The 20,001-nt window shown below is 41.0% G+C and overlaps 1 protein-coding gene across 1 annotated transcript in view; it reads left to right on the top strand.

Moving 5' to 3' along the window:
- The window catches only part of SEC24A (SEC24 homolog A, COPII component), a 44,197-nt gene extending 29,010 nt beyond the window's left edge, over positions 1 to 15,187 (top strand). The window contains exons 11-23 of the mRNA XM_090064586.1: positions 1,386 to 1,504; positions 2,932 to 2,987; positions 3,686 to 3,892; positions 5,070 to 5,190; positions 6,398 to 6,556; positions 7,386 to 7,559; positions 8,088 to 8,198; positions 8,471 to 8,646; positions 9,263 to 9,400; positions 10,490 to 10,594; positions 10,767 to 10,859; positions 11,415 to 11,518; positions 11,939 to 15,187. Of these exons, the coding sequence (XP_089920712.1) occupies positions 1,386 to 1,504; positions 2,932 to 2,987; positions 3,686 to 3,892; positions 5,070 to 5,190; positions 6,398 to 6,556; positions 7,386 to 7,559; positions 8,088 to 8,198; positions 8,471 to 8,646; positions 9,263 to 9,400; positions 10,490 to 10,594; positions 10,767 to 10,859; positions 11,415 to 11,518; positions 11,939 to 12,053 (1,678 nt within the window). The 3' untranslated portion in view covers positions 12,054 to 15,187. The remainder of the gene's footprint in view (positions 1 to 1,385; positions 1,505 to 2,931; positions 2,988 to 3,685; positions 3,893 to 5,069; positions 5,191 to 6,397; positions 6,557 to 7,385; positions 7,560 to 8,087; positions 8,199 to 8,470; positions 8,647 to 9,262; positions 9,401 to 10,489; positions 10,595 to 10,766; positions 10,860 to 11,414; positions 11,519 to 11,938) is intronic.
- The last annotated feature ends 4,814 nt before the right edge of the window (positions 15,188 to 20,001 follow it).

The raw sequence follows: 20,001 nt of genomic DNA, 5'->3' as shown, positions 1-20,001 counted from the left end.
ACCCACTTTCTAGAATTCATGCAACTTGGCCAAGAACTTGTGATGAGAATCTCTCTGAGTGTTTGTTTTCCTTTTGTACAGCCTTCTCTCACTCTTGCTCTCACTCTCGCTCTCCAAGTTAAGTTTCTGATTACTAGTCGACTTCTGTAGTTTGCAAGAGGACCATTTGCAACCAGAGGTGCACCAATACGATGGTCCATATGGTATCAGCACCGATTAAAAGGAAAACTGGTTTTTTGTTTTTTGTTTTTTTCTTTTGGCTGATGTGGCTGATAATGTTACCAGTAAGCACTGCGTGCATGCGTGTGCGCAGCCGCACCATGCATGCGGCCAGGAATGCAGCCTAGCAGCTTGAAGAGCAGCATCTGGCCGGGAAGTCTGTGGGGAAGGGAAGGGGTGTGGGGTGGAGGAGGGCAGATTGAGACTCCCACGGTGACCAAGGGAGTGGGGCTGGGATGGGGCATATGGGATGGAGCCGTGGGCTGCCTCTGTGTGTTTGGGGCTGGGGAAGAGCCCTGTGCAGCCTAATGTGGGGGCTGGACCTGGGCTGTATTTGGGGCAGGGCAAGTGGCAGCAGCACTGAAGGAGGGGGCTGTGGCAAATTTTTGGGTGGCTGGAGCCTCTTTCCCAGCACTGCTGCCATCAGCCATGCCTGGCCTGAGTACTGCCCTGTCCTAGTCCCCTTGCCGGGAAGAACCTGGCGCAGCCTGTGGTCCCAGGTGCCCAGCGGTAGCCTGTGCATAGATTCGGGGGGCATGTCGCCTTTGCCTCCCTTGGGGGTGTGCGCAGCGGAGGGAGCCACCCTGTGCGTGCTCCTGCCCCCGGACGAGCTACAGCTCCATCCCATGCCTTGCCCCACCCTAGCTGTACAGTGCCTGCCCCACTCCCTCCCTCATTGTTGGAGGGGCCTCAGTCTGCATCCCATCCCTTTGCCTCTCCCCTGGTCCCCCCCCCCCCCCCCAACAGACTGACCAGCCAGAGGCTATTAACCAGCTATATCAGCCAATACCAATCCAAGTTCTTCCACACTTGTCTGAGAACTCCCCTTCAGGGAGGGATTTTTTTTGCTTCTTGAAAGTAGAAGGAAAGTTACATGAATCTTGATTTGTTTTTGTTTTTTTCTTAGACAGCTAGCCAACACAATTGTATCAGCTTATTTCTGTAGAAAGCCTGAAAGCTGAGCTAGTGGAAAATAAAAATCAGAGTAGCAGTTTGTGTTTCTTTCAGACATTAGCTCTAGATGGACATTTTATTCTTGCGGGGGGGGGAAATGTTCTACAATATTCATTGCATCAAAATTGCATTATAAAAACTGTAGGAATGAATGCATGAGTACTTAAAGGGCACAGTTGACTTGTTGAACCCTTTGTGTCTTTGGTTTTTAGGCTTCCTGGGAACACTAGAACAAAAATAGGCTTTATAACATTTGACAGTACAATCCATTTCTACAGTCTTCAGGAAGGTCTCTCTCAACCACAGATGCTAATAGTTTCAGATATTGAAGGTATGTAGAGGCAACTCTAGACCAAATATTAGAAAATGTCAGACAGTTTTGAGATTCTTCTTGGGCACGTGTTGGGGGGTGGGGATTCCCAGCTCAGATCATTAATCATTGATGCTCGGGGACAGTGAAATCTGCTATCTTATCCAAGCCCCATTTAACAATGCTTTGGCCTGCAGAAGGGCTCCTTTGTGGCCCTAACAAGTGAACAGTTCATGGCCTGAAACATGAGATCAGATTCCTTTACATTCTAGTTTAACCCATGAAATTATCAAACCCTTTATCACTAAGGCATTGCAGCCGCTGATGCTTGGGAGCATCCTGTGAAATTCACAGTGACTGAATGAAGATTAGTTTGGGGGAGGAGGGTTCCTTGTGATCATACTTGTGTTTAGTTTCAAAAGAACCTTCCTTGCCTGTTCTACAACAGGAGAAAAAGAGCACCAAAGTGTTTTACAGGATCTTATTTTACAGACCTCACTATCCTCCAGCACATCTACTTTCCAAGCTAAATGATTCGCATCTTCATAACTGTATTCTGTTCACAGCGGCTTAAATTTTTTATTAAAAACCTGGCAAAACCTTCAGATACTACTAAAATATAATTATTGATTGTGGTGGCCTTACACTGACAAGCTGAGCTCAAGAGTCAATGCTGAGTGCTGAGAGTCAATGTCTAGTGCCCTTTTTGGGCACTAGACATTGCAGGACTTTTAAGCGGTACATAGTTCCTGCAGCAGCCCAGAACATGCAAGAGGGGTAGTGTCTTAACATGGTGGGATTTTTATTTATTTATTTATTTATTTATTTATTTATTTGTGTGTTTATATTAAGCTAACATTAGTAGAGGAAACTGTTTTTGTCATCTACTGGTAGTTTTAGATTATTAAGCTAGTGTTTCTTCCTTGTATGTGGCCTAAAAAATTGAAGCGAGCTAATATAATTACGGTAGTTATGTTTCACATCTCAAATTAAGAGGTGTTGGGGTTGTGTAGCTGTTACTGAGGCCAGAATAAGAAGCCAACTTCGTAAATGGTTAGAAAAAAAGATGGTTGGATTGTTAACAATCGTTAAACAAGCCAAGCTGAGTTTTTTAATGAGTGAGCTGTACTCCTTAAAGGACAAAGTTGCTAGTTAATTAAAGTGTGTATCATGTATTTTCCAGCAGGGACTCAGACTTGATCACAGGTGTAGTAGGGATATAGTGAATACTGGACTGGAACCAGGGATTCCCAACTCCACTAGACAGATATGCTGCCTCTATGATGTTGAATTAATTGCTTAACTTCACTGAGCCTTTGTTTCCACATCTGTTAAATAAAGATGCCTGTTATCTACTGGCATGGTATTATTTGCAAATTGTTAACTGGGAAAACTGGGGAGAATATATAAGCATGGTTTAATAACTAGCCTCATTTCTGTTCTTCCAGATGTGTTTATACCAATGCCAGAGAACTTATTAGTAAACCTCAATGAAAACAAAGAGGTAAGCCTTAAGCAGCTGAGATCGTATGCAGTCTATAGCACAGCTCTGTAGTACTTGCCAGAATACTGTCACCTGAAGTCGGATGCATCTGAATCTTTTCAGAAGATGAATGTCCAGTTGCGGGTGTCTTTTAAATGGGACTTCAGTGCTTTCTGAAGCAGAATTACTTAAAATATTGTTAAGCTTTTCCATATTCTGTTTGATATGCTACAGAAGTTTTCTTCAGAAAAAAAGATTGTTGTGTTAGGTGAAACATAAGAACATACATTTGGACTTTTTGTTAGTGTAGCCATGACCCAGCTTTGGCTCTTTATCACTAACTGAAAAAGTGAAATGCACCTGCTGTTCTTTAAGTAGGGGCCTGTCTTAATGTCTGCCCTCTCTTAATAGTAGATGAGGACAAGTAAAGGTGTATTATTTTAATCTGAAAAATTGCTTTACTACTTTGTGTTAAAAATGTTAATGCTCTTAAATTTAATACTATTTTGCAAGTACCAAATTTCTGGTAGAAATAGGGTCTCGGTGGTAGCTACAAAACAGCAAACGGCTATCTTGTTTCTTGACATTTTGTATTTGCTTTTTGGAGCGGGTATTTTGATTTTCCTCCTTTAGTATTAACAGTACCCCACACTGACAAGTTGGATCAGCAGGAGACATCTCTTAAGATTTTAATTGTAAGTAATTTTACTCTGGCTTAGCTAATTCAAGACCTACTGAGGACCTTGCCACAGACGTTTACCAAGTCTCTGGAAACTCAGAGTGCTCTGGGACCTGCGTTACAGGCTGCCTTTAAACTGATGTCCCCCACTGGTGGTAGAATCTCAGTCTTCCAGACACAGCTTCCATCTGTAGGAGTGGGAGCACTGAAATCCCGAGAAGAGCCAAACCAAAGAGCATCTGCAAAGGTTAGTGTAGCAAATCCATGGCCGTGAGGCGGTTCCGATTCCCCTTAGTGTCCGTGCAGCCCCTGCCTGGCTCAGGCTGAGCTGCAGCCCTTCCTTTGGTTCTTTCCTGCCATGCCTTGACCTTTATTAAAGATTATAAGAGGGAGGCTGCCTGTGAGCTCTATGTGAGCCTGAGCCTGTGTTGATCCTCACTGGGCTCTCCCAGAGTCCCCTTAGTAACAGTCCTGCGCCCCAGGCCAGCAGGCCCTCAGTCTGCCTGTGCTGCTTCTGGGCACTGCTCGCCTTAGGGACTCCTTGCTTGGCTCCTTAGCCTTCCCTGTACCACTCCCCAAGCCTCACGGGTGTTACTGTTTGATGTTTGGCCCTTTTAGGGCACTCGGCCCCTGGCCCCCTCTGTCTGCCCCTGTGGATTTACACTTGGCCTACTATGGACTCAACAGCTGCTCAGGCCTTGAGCCTGCCCTGGCAGGGCTCAAGGCTATTGTTTCCCCCATGGGCACTAGTGGGACCTCTGTAACCACCCCTTATAGTCGCAACCTGAACTGCTGGTCTAAACAGTGACATTAAACATAAACCCCTGGGCTATAACATAACAATAAGAATGGAAACAACCCTCTGGCCCTTTAAGAGGGCAAACTTTTACTTCTAGTACTGCTTCCAGGGGGTCACTATTCCTGTAAGCACAGAGCAGGCAGTCGAGCACCCCTGGGTGGCTCTCCTGGGCAGGAACTCTTTCTCCTGCAGCTGCCAGGGTGGGAACCCTGGACGGTTCAGGCTCTAGGCTAATATAGCTCCAGCCTGAGCCCTCTTCTGGTCATATGCCTCATTAGCTCCCTTCCCCACCTGCAAGCAGCCTCACAGGCTGCTAGCTCCCATAAAGGAGCAGGCACACCCAGTACACTGCTACAGTTAGAAAAGCACAACAAAATGAGGAAATGCTACCCCATTGCATAGTTTTATGTAATTCTCTTGAGTGGGATATTCTAGGTGACCCATAGATCTTTTGTAGTTCTGGGAGTGTAATGGAACTACTAAGGAAACTATTTGATTTTCAAAGATATGGAACACCCAGGATTGCTGTTGAAGTTGGTGAGAGGAGGCAGTGCTTACTATCCTTGAAACTGGGGCACAAATGTGCACTGTTGGGAATTGCTTTTTCTGTTTTTTATATTAACAGGACATACATCTTACACCGTCCACTGACTTCTATAAGAAGTTAGCTTTGGACTGCTCGGGGCAGCAAGTTGCAGTTGACTTGTTTCTTCTTAGTGGGCAGTATTCTGATCTGGCTTCATTAGGTAAGACCTTATAGGGTGCTTCTAAAAATGAATTGTTGTAATATGTATTTCTACACTGCAGTTAAAAATGTTTGAAGGTCCACTGCAGTTCAAGCATGTGAAACTAGATTTTTTGTTTCAGTGTTGTATATGCTAACATTCAAAGCATTGACTAGTAACCCTCTCCAAATGAACAGGTACCACGAATGGCAGAGAAGGGTCTTTCTAATGAAGTACTATAAGTTGCGTTCCTCAGGAGTTCAAGGCCTTGTGGCCAAGCTAACCGTTCACCAGTTCTTTCTCATCTCATGAAACAGCTGGCAGTCTGTCTAAATTAGTAGACAAAATAAATCCGAGATTCGACTGAAATAAGATCTTGCCTAAAAAAAGAAACTAAATTTAAACTAGAACAGAACAACAAAACAAACAAAACTCCATGTTTTTAATGTCATTTAGTCCTAGGCTTATAAGGAATGTCACTAGTAATAAGCTTCCTTGCTTTTTAAAAAAAAAAAACTATAATTGGTAGTAATGTCTTCACTGGTCAGAAAATTCACGGCCTTACTTGTGAATTTTTTTTTTTGTTCGTTGACGGTAGAACTTTTGTCTTTGAGTCCTCAAAACTTGTCCATTTTCCTCTAGAATCAGTGTCCTAAGTTTCTGAGGTTTTACCATTGTGTTAACTCTAGACATGTGTTAAATACTACAGTGGCAAATGTAGGAATTGAATTGGACTACAATATTAGTGTATTGAAAGTTAGCTTTGTCTCTGTGTAACTACGTTGTTTGCAAGACATAATGTTTCAACACTAGCACTATTTTTCAAAGGATGCTTGTCGTCTGGGGATAAGGTAAAAGTCAGTAGAAATAAATGATTTTCCTTCCCACCTCTCATTAGATGACTGAATAAACATCTTTGGAACAAGCTTTATTAGCATTTTAGTTACTTTCTTGCCCATATAAAATAGTCTGAGTAGCGTGGTATCGTATTTCCTACATGGCAGTGATAAATCCATTTCATACCTTTATAACCTTCATGATTAATTGAACATAGCTGTGTCAGATTATTCATGCTTGGGTATAAGCCTACAGATGTGTAATATGAGAGAGTTATTTAATACTTAAAGTAGGCAAATGACAATTTAAAATAATGGGTAAACTGCACTGTAATTTAAAGACCAGAGTCAACAACCAGTTTGTACTCTAATGTACATTGTTTTTCTCTTAGGCTGCATATCACGGTATTCTGCTGGTAGCATCTATTACTACCAATCTTATCATCATAAGCACAACCCTGTTCAGGTGGAGAAGTTACAGAAGGAGTTGAAAAGATACTTAACTAGAAAGATTGGCTTTGAAGCTGTCATGAGGATACGGTGCACCAAAGGTCTGAATTTTTTTTAGTTAAAATACTGTATTGGCATTTTTCCCCACAGGCATGAATAAACAAATGGCAAATTACACGCACACGCATGTCGGGTAACCTGATTTCAGATTATTTTTTAAATATACAAACTACTTCCCTGTCAGTAAAAACTGGTGCCAGCAACCAAATAGTTTTTGCCTTGCCAGAACTAGAAATCAGCGCTTAGTTGCCATGAACTTCCATGTGGTTCTCACAAAGGACTATAACTTAATATATCTGCTACATGGAACGTTTTTCTACAACTGCGTTCTGCCCTGTAGTTAAGCCAGAGGCTTCTCTATTGACATCTTCATGAGATGATGGGGGAATTTCCTACTGTCTTGTTCAGTTTGTAATTTTGATAGAGGTACAGCTTTCTAGTACTGACTCTGACAAGGTTATTGCACTTTTATATTTAGTCTCATCATTTACATCTGTCAACTTTTCAGACTTAAACTACTGGTTTGAAAAAGTAGTGCTTATATAGCAAGGGAATTTTTACATAGTACGTTCTCTTAAATGATTCTTCATACCATGTATTCTACATTAGAAATATCTGGAAATTCTGAGTTGCACTTCTGTGGGGCTAATCTTAATGCTGGTTTGTATTGTGAATTTTCAGTAACCACCACCTTTTCTGCAAATTATTGTTCAGCCTGCAGTATTTTCATTTGCTAGATGATGCCAAATTTGGAAAAAGGTGGTATGTCAGCAAGCTAGAAGGGAATGCAAATATGTAATCAGTTAGTTGTTTATATTTGATTCTAAAACTACCACTAACCAAATGGGTTTGTTTTTTTTTCTTTCCTAGGTCTTTCCATCCACACCTTCCATGGGAACTTCTTTGTACGATCCACAGACTTGTTGTCCTTACCCAACGTGAACCCAGATGCAGGGTACGCTGTACAGATGTCAGTGGAGGAGAGTCTTACTGATATGCAGGTTGTTTCTTTTCAGTCAGCACTTCTGTACACCTCCAGCAAAGGTAAGAAACATCAACAGCATCAGCTAGGTCTGTGGTGTAATATGCTAGATGCCATGTGGGCAAGATCTTAAAGAGTAAACTAAGTTACAATTTAGGTAGCTGCAGGTGAATTTTCATGGTGTCCAGTAAGCTGGCAAGGATTTAGAAGTGAGAATACTGACAAACTAGCTGTATAAGCTGCTGTGTGGTGGCATTATTACATTTTCACTTTACGGGTTAACCTGCACGCTAGAAAACTTGCTCTTATCTAAAAATGTGCTGTTTTGAGCCAAGAGATTGGCCTGAGTTCTCAGTTTGCCACTTAAGATCCGTAAAGTTTCAGATACTTCAGTTGTAGTAGGTATTTTTCTGGGATACAAACCAGTTGCTTTTGGTAACTTTGGACATTAATTTAAAAATCAAAATTGCTGGAAATACTAGTATCCAGACTTCATTGTTGCTCTGTATGCACCAGTTTTTTTTAAATGTTGCCTTTGTGGTGGGGGGAGATGCCATTTGAAGACTACACAATTTTTTTTCTCTTGATAGGTGAAAGAAGGATTCGTGTCCACACTATGTGCTTACCAGTTGTAACAACACTGAGTGATGTCTACCTGGGGGCTGATGTGCAAGCTATTACGGGGCTGTTGGCTAATATGGGTAAGTGGTGAATGTGCTGTTTGAATGCGTAGATTTTAAAATGTTATGTATCAGTAGAACCCACTGATTGCCTTACAGCAACTGGAGCAGCAAATCAGACTCTTGGCTTTTCTTCTAAGCTTCATTGATGTCACTATCCCTCTTGTTAGTTGGGATGCTTGTGAGAACATTAAGATCCTAAGATGAAGAGCTAAGCAGGTGCAGATATCTTAAGTTAGTAGAGAAATGAGAGAACTTGCTGTTAATTTTCTATATCTGCTGTTTATTTTTAGCTGTGGACCGGTCAGTTTCTGCTAGTTTGAGCGATGCTCGGGATGCCTTGGTGAATGCTGTTATTGATTCCCTATCTGCTTATCGGGCTTCAGTCCTAAGTGTTCAGCAGCCTGGTCTCATGGCTCCCTTTTCTCTGCGACTCTTTCCACTTTATGTGCTGGCTCTCTTAAAACAGGTAAGAAGAAAATAAACTTTCCAAAGGCTGAGTTAGTTGTTAGGCATCCACCCAAATTAAAAGTGTCCTTGTGAGACAAATAGTGATATTTTCTGTACAAGAGCTTCTTCTGTGAGCCTGTGTAGTGCCATTGCCTTTTGCGTCTGAACACCCCCCTGAGAAGCTGTGTAGTAGAGTTAAATATGGTTGCTCTAAAAAAAAGAAAAAAAAAAAAGATACATTTTTAAACTAATTGGTTGGCAGATGTTTAATGAATTTATACCTCCCTCTGACTCCAATCTCTAGCTCTTTAGAAATCATTCCACTACTAATTGTTGGCACCAGAAGTTCACTAAGCAATTAGTTATGAGTTTCACAGGTATAATTTAAGAAACATGATTTGCACATAGATAAGTTAGGTGGGATTGCTCACAAAGTTTTTATAATGATATCTTTAGGTGAATTCTCAAGGTAGAATTTTATAGGGGACTCTTAAAATACTTAAATGTACCAAAACAAAATCAGATGCAACTATGTATAAATTTCATATATTTAAATGTGGTACTCTACCTAGTGCCCCCTGTTGGCTGGAAATTAATGGCAGGTTAAATACTTAAAATATTGGTTTTGTTCATAGAAAGCATTCCAAACCGGAACGACAACCCGTTTAGACGAACGCATTTTTACTATGTGTCAAGTGAAGAACCAGCCCCTAATTTACCTCATGCTCATGACCCATCCCAGTCTGTACAGAATTGACAATCTCACAGATGAGGTATGTTCTTTTGTTTGTTTTATTTTTTTTACCCACGGTATGCTTGTTGCTTGGTTTCTTAGATCATTTATTAGAAAAAAAGAATTGTAATAATTTTCTAGGTATACAGTCATCTCTCAGGATATTCTAGAGTTGGATTCTGTTCTAAAGATCCATTGAGGCAATCTATGAAAAGAAATGTGACGTTCTGATTCTTTGGCATTTAAGTTGAAGGTCTAAGATATGAATTGTGCATAAAGGCAGCAGCATTAAAGCTGTGTTCCCTAGCATCTGAGTCTTGTTCCAAATATCAAAGGTGTAGCCTGTCATTTAAATAAGTGGGAAAGTGGCAGGAGAGCATTGGAGAGCAAATCAGGCTAACTGGAAGTTCATAAACATGTTATGAATACAGTACATAGTCCCCTTCTTGAGACCTGGCTGGTGGTTTGGCTGGTCCTGTGATGGAGGCAGAGTCGTATGGCTTTTGAGCAGTTCCCTCTTGTCTTTCCCCAACTGTTTCTTGCAATTTTATATTGATGAGCTCTGGACAAGATGTGTGATCCAGTTGGCAGGGTGGGAATTCCCGTATCTGGAGAGTTCAGGTGAAAGATATCGGAGACTAGCACTTTGAAAATGTAATTGGGTTCTTATTCAGAAATCTTTCAAGCTACATGCTGCATCTCATAAAAGGAGATGTTACAGCAGTGATGCTTTCTATGCAGCTCTTGAACAGCTGCTTTTTAAGAAGTCTCGACAACAGTTCTGTGAGCAAATATAAATAGCTATACTTATTGCAGGTGACAGACCTGTTCTCTAGACCACTACTTCAAAGCCTATTGACTTCTGAAAATAAAACATGAAACTTTCAGAAGGGAAATCAATCTGTCTGGACAAAACAGATGCTTTTTTTTTTTTAAAAATGTATGGCTAAATTTGAATGTTTGTGATAGACGTGTTAGGCACTTGAGGGGTAAAACATGGCTCTGATAGTTATCTTTTCCATCTGATGGAAGTGTATATCTATCACTTGTATATTCCTTTTGTTTCTCTGTCCTTGTTTCTCATCTGTGTATGTAGATGCACGCTGATGTCATACGTTTTTCTCTTTAGGGAGCCCTCAACATCAATGATAGAACCATACCTCAGCCACCCATCCTTCAATTGTCTGTGGAAAAGTTGAGTAGGGATGGTGCTTACCTTATGGATGCTGGCTCTGTAAGTTGTTTGCTTTGGGAATTTTAACAACTTTTATCTGAAAGTGTTTAATATGTGTGACCCGGGTTCTTTTTGAAGACTCCTGAGCATTTGAAATATTTAGGAAACCTATGAAGATATGCATGTTGCAGTCTTTAATGCTGTGATTTTTTTTTTGGGCCATCTCTTTCAGGTGATGTTTATGTGGATTGGAAAGAACTGTGGACAGAATTTTATTAACCAAGTCTTTGGGGTTCCAAATTATGCATCTATACCACAGAATATGGTGAGTACTTTGGTGTAACATTTGACTCAAACATCAAAATAACATCTTATATAAGTAAAATGTCATCATGTTCATTGCAGTGGTCTGCATGGTCGAGCCAAATTCAACTCAGGTTTTGGAAGAAATTCACTTCTTCCATTCTGCTTCTCCTTCCTTTTGGAGTTCCATGTTTAAAATGTTAACCTGGGGTTCTCATCATGAAGTTGCAAATAAGTGAAGCTGGTATTCATTGACTAATGCAGGCAAAGTTTGTGGGTGCAGACTAAGCCTTTTAGTTTTTGGTGGGAGTTTTTAATATCATTCTCCTGTACCTCAAGTGAAGGTGAGGTTGTCCTCCCAGTTGTGACAGCTGAGAGCCAGCATCAGTATGGCACAATTTGATAGATTGCTCAAGGATAGTCGGTGACTACAATTACTGTGATGTATAGAACAGCTTCATGTTAACTTGCCTACTTTGCCTGATTTAAGACGGTGGTTGATTTATTTTATTAATTGTAAATTTACTTCTCCTAAAAACACATTCTACTTAGCTTAATAATAATCTTTGTCTAATAGACGCACCTTCCAGAACTTGATACAGCTGAATCTACCAGAATAATAGCTTTCATCTCCTGGCTGAGAGAGCAGAGGCCATTTTTTCCTATATTGTATATAATAAGGTGAGTAAGAAGTTTTTTCTGTTAAGTCCTTTTATTGAAGTATGAATGGTCCCATGTTGGCCGCTTTAGTGACCTATTTGGCCTCAAATGTGCAGCATATGGTGGCTAAATGTTTGAGACACTAGTGTGACTGCTCGTAGTCTCTTGTTTCTTAATCACTTTTATAGTTGTGAAGAATGAGAAGTAACCAGGGTTAACTTGAGTAAATCGATTGATAGTAAATTGAACTAATTGGTTGTTTTCCAGTATATTGAATTGCAAATGATTGATTGCAAGGTCTTTAGCTGCTACTGCTTTTTTTACTGGTCTGTGTGCTTAGTAAATCTTTCAAAATGTTGCAGTTTATCTTACTGTTTTAAACAACTGGTGCTATAGACCATACTTATCTTATATTACTCATGTTTTATTTCTGTTTTAAAGGGATGAAAGTCCACTGAAACCAAGTTTCCTACAGAATATGATAGAAGACAGAACAGAATCTGCCTTATCATACTATGAGTTCCTTCTGCACATACAGCAGCAAGTGAATAAATGAACCACGGGTTGTATGGCTCACTTGCTTGAGGAAAGTTTTCTGCAGTAAAGAACACTTGCGCTTTTAATATCTCCTTTAAATTTGTGGCCTGATGCAGTTGATGAGAAGTTCTCACTGTGATTTCAACCAAGTAAAGCAAGTAAAGGACCACAACTAAGAATCAATCAAATGTGCAACTACATAATATAGTACTTCTTAAAATTGAAATATGTGAACTGGTTGGGCACCTTTAATTTGCTGCAAATTATGTTTTTACTGTAAGTAGTTGCAGCATGAATACATTTACAGAGGCAATATTGAAGAGGTGAAATACATTTTGTAAAATAAAGAGTTCTTTGTTGTTCAGAATGTATATTTCTGTAAGTTGTTTTGCTTTTCTGTTTGTTTTTTGCTGCTAGATATAAAACCTCACAATACTGATTGATTTGCAGGGAAATTCTTATACAGTATAGCCACTGATTTAACAATTGAGCATTACTTTTCTAAAAGCAACCTGGTATACTGAAAGTAGCAATGAATTCATTGTGAAGTGAACAAATATAAAAATGTTTATGAAATTTTAGAATTCAGTGTTTAGAAATGGGTTGTTTAAGACTAAAAGTAAGCTTAAACTGCCATGTTGGATGGAGAAAGACTATGAAGTAGTTAATTTTAAAAGCTTTTAAATGCATCAGTATTGTAGTTGAAAGCAGGCCTAATGTACTGAGTACAATGAAGACTAATCAAGTGGTTTGATTCAGCAGCAAAAATGGGCTGAGACTAACAGTAAGCTTTTTTTTCTATTTAAAGTGAGTTTAGGTCTTACCTTGATAAATGGCAGTAAAGGGGGGGGAACAGAAACAAAGGACTAAAACCACCCTGGATTTTCCTGTGAATTATGTTATCATAAATTTTAACCTAATTTAGGTTAACTTCCATGTAAAGTCCATAAAATGGAACTGTTTTGTGAAGTGAGGCTGTCTGGTGATACTTGGCTTTATCTGCTCTTGTGAGAAGACACTGAAAACTTTCACATTTTAAAAAAGATTCCAGACAAGTAACAATTTTACCTCTGAAAGAAATACAAACCATATTGTTAGGAAGGTTTTTATGGTTTTTTGAACACATTTTACAATTCTGAACCTATGGAAAAGCCTAGTCTCGAAGCTGTTGTGCAGACAGAATACCTATATTAATTCCATTAACAGACCTCTCCATGTACAACAAACGAAACATGGAAAACAGGAGTTAGAAGTTGATTTACATGCGTAAAGCTTGGGGAGTACAAGCTTTGATATAAAACTTTGATCTGGGGAATACTGTCATAAACAGATGACTACTTGTGTTGCTAGCACATTTACTGTCCCTTCTATACCCATACCATGAAAGGCCTGTGATGTAGTAAACTTCTTTCTTATTTTGCTTTTAGTTCATGTAAATGCTGATATACTTAATTCAGTCTTGCAAAATCTACTTGCTGGAGCAAGTAACTTCATTGAGTAAAATATTATTTGTCTTAAAGGTGGGCAAGTAGATATCGTGCCTAGGCTAGTAAATTCATATGGGTTTTGCAAAGCTGATTTTACAGTACTTGGTAGAATCGGTTTTTGCAGCCATTTTCAGGCTCTGGCTATACTTGACTGACAGGAGTTGCCTTAATGCAGGGGAGAAGCAGGTGGTTCTTGAAAGAGAAACTGCTCTTGCTGTTTGAGCACAAACAAAATCCAAGTTTTGTACAATTTTCTCAGACAGTATTTCTGAAGAGAACTCCTCCCAAAACTGTTAGGAGCATCCAACCTGCTGTCTGCATAGCTAGTGGAAGTGGCTTGTCCCCCCCTCTCCTGCCCGCTCTTGCTTATAGGTACGTAAGCTTTTTCCAGTCCCAGTGAAAATGTCATGAGTATGTTGTGGGGAGGGGAAATGAGTGGACGGACATTGTTAGCATTCAGTTAGATGATTTGGGTTAGTTCTGGTCCAGTCGTGTCTAATATTTTAGCTTTTCTTAAATGAGAATTTCATTTATGCAGCTATATCTTTATTTAAAATGGCAAACCGCTTCAAGGCATATGATCATGAGATGTATGCACTTGGATGCTGGAAATTATCCTTGTGCTGAACACGCCAAAAGCCCGTGCACCTTTTTGTCACCATATGGTTTATTGTCATATCCCATCATTTGAGTTTTAAGTATGGTGCCTGCTTCTGAGATGGTTTCACTTGCTTTATGTACACAAGGATAATGGCTGAATAAATAAATCAATTAGTGGCATACTAACGATTTTGAATTGGGTTCCCTAATGTTAGGGTTTTTTTCCTGTATAATTTATGAACACTAAGCCAATGAACCCTTTTGGAGTAGAGTGCTTTCGTTCATCCTGGGAGATTATGCACTATTGAACATTGTTAGTTGTATTTCTTGCAGTGGACAACAACCTGGTGTGTTGATTACATTTTTACAGCATCACAAAGCAGACCAGTGTGTAAAATATTGTCACTAATTCCAAATGGCAAGGATAATATAAGACTTTCCACTGCTTTAAACAGGCAAAGGTGGCCCTGATATTTAGCATTACAATCCTACTATGGCAAATGTACTCTATTTTTCTAGTTTCTCAGATTTTTTAAACTATTTCTGTATTTGACATAATGTTAAATTCAGTCCACATCAGTACCATCCACTATAATTTGCATATGTTACCTTTTTTAATTTAATATATTGGAGTCTGAGTCAAAATAGACTGTTTTGCAATAACTAGAATAAGATTTACATCTTTTATTTAGAGTTAATTTCTTAACAGAATCTAATCAAAGATGCAGAACAGCTGTGACATAAGGGACCATTTAATGTGATTCTAATATTCTGTTTACTATTATGGATGTAATACTTTAGTAAATTTAATTTTGTAAGTAGTGTATAATATTGTAATATTAAACCTTTGTTTTCTGCAACTCAGACATTAATCTTGCGTGAAGTTACAAATCTTCCCCGTTATGAATCTGAGACAGGATTTACTTGTCCTCCTTTTTACAGTTTGTAATTTTCACTGTTTTATTCCTGTAAAAAGTCATTTGTAACACATGCAAATGCTTATTTTATCTGTGCTAATTTATCAGATTTGGCTACTCAATAAAATCAATTGAAAGAACTCACATAAGTTCCTCAGTCCTTTTTATAAATGGAAGTAAGATATTACATTTGACCAACTGCAAGCTGAAATTCTTATAGGCTGTCCCTCATTCACCATTAATAATATATAGCTAAGAGTAAAGCATTGTGAGGCACTTCACACTCGGGGAGACAATGCATTTCTAGTTAACTAAGAAACATTTCACTTGCTACTAAGGTGTTTTGTTTTGTTTTTTTTATATCCCAGTGCATATTTGCATAGGTGGGGAACAGCAGAGCACTGTCATTCACTCCTGTCCAGGGCATGCTTTTTCCATGAAGTCCAGCCTAATTATGTGTCAGAGTAGAAAGTCCTGCCATCTAGTTGCAGGAGGCCCTACAGGCCAGGCTGATCTTGGTTAGTTTTTCACATGAGTTTCTTCGGGGGGGGGGCGGTTGGGGAAGGTGCCGGGGGGGTTCGGGTATTGGTCATCTCTTAATTAACATAGTAATCTTTTATTTTTTTTGGTCCTTAGAATAAATTGTTAATATAACTGGCTTGGTAAACATTTAAACTAACACAATGCTTGAGTCCGTAAAATATCAACTTCTATGCAGTACTTCAAGTTAAAAGGAGTTGGGTTTGGCCAAACCGTTCTATAGATATATTTGATTGCTTATCCAGTTTGAACTTTCTTCCCTTATGTGTTGCCTGTCACTCCTTAAATTTTTCCCATCCATTATGATTTCTTCATCACAGATGAATAACTCAAGATGGCCTTCATGTGTTACTCTGAATGCTACTTTCACAGAGCTATCCTGTTATCTTACCAATCTGGCCCAGGGTACCCATCTTGACTAATTTCATGTTCTTTCCCATAAGTAATTTGTATTCACTGCCAACCTTGGAAATTCCCTAAACTAACATTCAGTGGTGACTGTCCATGTCTTTTGCTGGTGATATGTTTAGTCTTTGTGGGTGGAAATGCATAGTCTTTCCTTGCCTTTGTGCCACCATAAAAGCTATGGTGGCACAAAGGCCAAGCAAACAGATATCCATATCCCTTGGTGTGCCACAAAAGCCCCAAATTTGTAGCTACACCAAAAATGATAATAGATTGTGCCGCCTTGTGGCAAGAGAGCGTGGATATCTGAAGTTGCCTATGTTCTCCATCACCCCTGTGCAAGAGCACCAGAGGCTTGAGGGGCCCTATCCCCTCCGCCCCTGGAATTCCCCAGCAGGATCCAGCCCCCTGGAGCATCTGCCCAGCTTTCCCTTCTTAAAGATGCTCCTCGAGGAATCTTAGGATGCGTCTCAGTAAACAGGGAAGCTGGGGTTTCCCTGCTTATGGAGATGCACCTCTGGGATCTCCCAGGCCTGTCCCTCTAATTGGGGAAAGCACAAGGTCTTCTGCTTATGGAGATGCACTCCCGGGAGGTGTGGGAGACAGGGAATTCTTAGCACTCTGTGCTAGGATCCATGCTGACCTCTCCCTCCATGTGCAGCATCTGTCAGAGCAGGTCCCATCATGGAGGCACAGGGTCATGTGGGTCCCTGGCCTCCGCAGCACTCCTAACCGACTTGTGACTCCATGTGAAGCATGAGTTGGCATGGGTCCTAGCATGGAGGCCACAGCTGATCCACTTTGATTTGGCAATATCTGTTTCTACCCTGTTAGACCATCTGGTGAGTACCTTGTAACCTTGAGCAGTAGGGAACCAAGTATCACCAATAATGAGCTTGTGCTACCCATAGGTAACCCCTTTTACCTTTACTTTTCTCATTATCACTTGTTGTGGAGTTGTGCGGTCCTATCCTGTTCATTCACTTCCAGTCTTCTATTTCATTTTGTATGCCATTATACTGAATATTGCCAGCTATTGAACTGTAGATGAAAGCTGTCCTTCTGCAGCTTCTGTTGATGCAGAGTGGTTTGCAATTTATAGTAGGTGGTAGTAACCTTACTACACCAGTTTGTTCAGATGCTGGCTTTCAAGCTGTTTCACTGTTCCCTTTTGCACTGATGTAGCAACCCCATCACTGTCATTCACTTGTTATTCCACGCATTCAAGTGGACAAGGTATTCCAACAGTTGTTTCTCCTGTGTGGCGGTGGGGGAAAAAGGTAACCTCCTTTACTACTTTATTAGCCCATTCTAACATGGAATAAGAATAATAAAGTTCAAGCTTGCAACATGTTGTTGTAGGAGGACAAGCCTGGGAAACCCCAGAGGTGCATCTCCATAAGCAGGGAACCTTTAACTGAAGGCCACTTCATAGGCCTGGTTGGGATCAGCATAAATGTCTGACTTGCTCTGCCATTTTAAATCCAGCATGGACTTGTCTGACTAATCTTCTTTCCAAATCATGAGAATAGCGTATCCTAGACTGTTGGGAATTGGTAGTGCGGTTGCTTCTATGCCTGCTTGCCTTCCAAGGCTAACGAGCTTGGACTGCTTGGATTCAAAACAGCTTTCTTTTCTTGGACAAACTTGCCTAAACAGGGTAAGTGAGTTTGTTTTGCTTTAGTATGTGACCTGATTTTTCTTTCTCCTCAATACTTTTGGTTCAAGACACTTTTTAATTTGTAATACTCCATACATACCTGGGTTTTACCAAGAGGGGTCATCACCTCCATCCATCCAGGGGCTGCACTCTTTACACTGTTGTAGCTCAGCACATTGCTGCAGAGTACTTATAAGAGGGGGGAAAAAAACCCAACAACTTTCCTTTAAAAGGAAAAATTCAGGGTGGGGAACACCCCCCTGTAATTGGCAGCCTGACATTCTTGATGATACAGCTCCACCTCCACTGCATGGCATAGTGGCAGACAGAAACCACTGGCACAGCTGTTTGAGCACTCATGGCCTTTGGGTCAGGTCCCGGAGGACAGGAAAAGGGCCAACGAGGTCCCTATTTTCAAGAAGGGGAGGAAGGAGGATCAGAGTAATGGTAGGCCAGTCAGTCTTACCTCCATCCTTGGAAAGGTCTTTGAAAAGATTATAAAGGATCGTATTTGTGGGAGTCCAGCGGCGAACAACGATGCAGCAGGGAAACCAGCAGGGATTTGTAGCGGGTAGATCATGCCTGACCAATCTGGCTTTATTTTATCACAGGATCACAAAATGCTTAGACGCAGGAGTAGAGGTGGATGTTGTTTTCTTGGACTTTAGCAAGGCCTTCGATACGGTATCTCATCCCATTCTCACAAATAAATTAAGAGGCTGTGACACAGATGTTTACATGGTCCAGTGGGTGGCAAATTGGCTTAGCGGTCGCACCCGGAGAGTGGTAGTAGATGGGTTGGTATCGACCTGGAAGGATGTGGGTAGTGGGGTCTTGCAGGGTTCAGTCCTTGGTCCTGTACTCTTCAATATCTTCATCAGTGACTTGGATGTGGGTATGAAGTGTATTCTGTCCAAATTTGCAGACTATACTAAATTGTGGGGTGAAGTACACACTCTGGAGGGTAGGGAACAATTGCAGGCAAACCTGGATAGGTTAGAAAAGTGGCCAGTACACAATAGGATGCAATACAACAAGGGCGAGTGCAGAGTGCTGCACCTAGGGTGCAAAAATATCCCACACACCTTCTGGCTGGGGAATGACCCTCTCAGCAGCACAGAAGCGGAAAGGGATCTCAGAGTCATAGCGGACTCAGTGTGATGAAATCATCAGCAAAGCTAACCGCACTTTATCATGCCTCTGCAGATCCATGACAAATAGATGCAAGGAGGTGATACTATGCGGCATTGGTCAGACCGCAGTTGGAGTACTGTGTCCAGTTTTGGGCGCCGCACTTCCAGAAGGATGCTGATAGACTTGGGGGGGGGGCGTCCAGAGGAGGGCCACTTGTATGGTTAGGGACTTGCAGCACAAGCCCTATGAGGTGAGACTGAGGGACCTGGACCTCTTCAGCCTCTGCAAGAGAAGGCTGAGAGGGGATCTTGTGGCTGTCTACACGTTCATTAGGGGGACGCGGCAAGGGATCAGAGATGCTCTGTTCACCAGGGCATCTCTTGGAGTAATAAGGAACAATGGTCACAAACTGCCAGAGAGCAGATTAAGGATAGATTTCAGGAAAAACTTCTTCACTGTAAGGGTGTCCAAAATTTGGAATGGGCTTCCAAGGGGGGTGATGCTCTCCCCTACCTTGGGGGTCTTTAAGAGAAGGCTGGATAGGCATCTGGCTGGGGTCTTCTGACCCCAGTGCTTGTTCCTGCCTAGGCAGGGGGTCGGACCTGATGATCTGACTTTCTGCCCCTGGGGCCGGGGGCTGGACTTGATGATCTTCAAGGTCCCTTCCAGCCCTAATGTCTAAATGCTTTATGAAATTTGTTGAGGTCCCTTCTGACCCTAGCATCTCTGAAAATGGGAAAGCACGCAGGAAGGCGTAAATGGAACTAGACATGAAGATTGCTGACTTCCATGTTACGATTGCTGCGGGGGGTGGTTTTGGTGATGGTACAGGCAACTTGCAAACATCTGCCTGTTCTTCAGGGAAATTCTAGGGTGCATTAAGACCAGAATGGTAAAGAACAAAGCAAGCCAGTGTAAACTGTAGTATTTCACCTGCACTAGTGTGTTCCTGTGATGATTTGAGGAATTCGTAAAAATGTGTGAATTCTGTGTCCTCTTTTGAATTCTCCATGTCTTTACCAAGCTGCCAACTCCCTCTTGCTTGTGTAATACTTTACCTTCTCTCCTTTCATCTCCACGTGCTGAAGTTCCAAGGAGTGGTAGTGGATCAGAGACCTAACGATAGATGGCTGTTACATGGATTTATGGTTCTCTATTCAAATATAGATACCTTTAATGAGCTAGTTCCAACAAAGAAGTGGGTTGTCAGTGGTACAATTGCTC

This window comes from Crocodylus siamensis, chromosome 10 (genome assembly GCF_052110815.1).
Source record: "Crocodylus siamensis isolate JL-2025a chromosome 10, ASM5211081v1, whole genome shotgun sequence".
NCBI classification, from domain to species: domain Eukaryota; kingdom Metazoa; phylum Chordata; order Crocodylia; family Crocodylidae; genus Crocodylus; species Crocodylus siamensis.
This window is presented reverse-complemented; position numbering and strand designations above follow the sequence as displayed.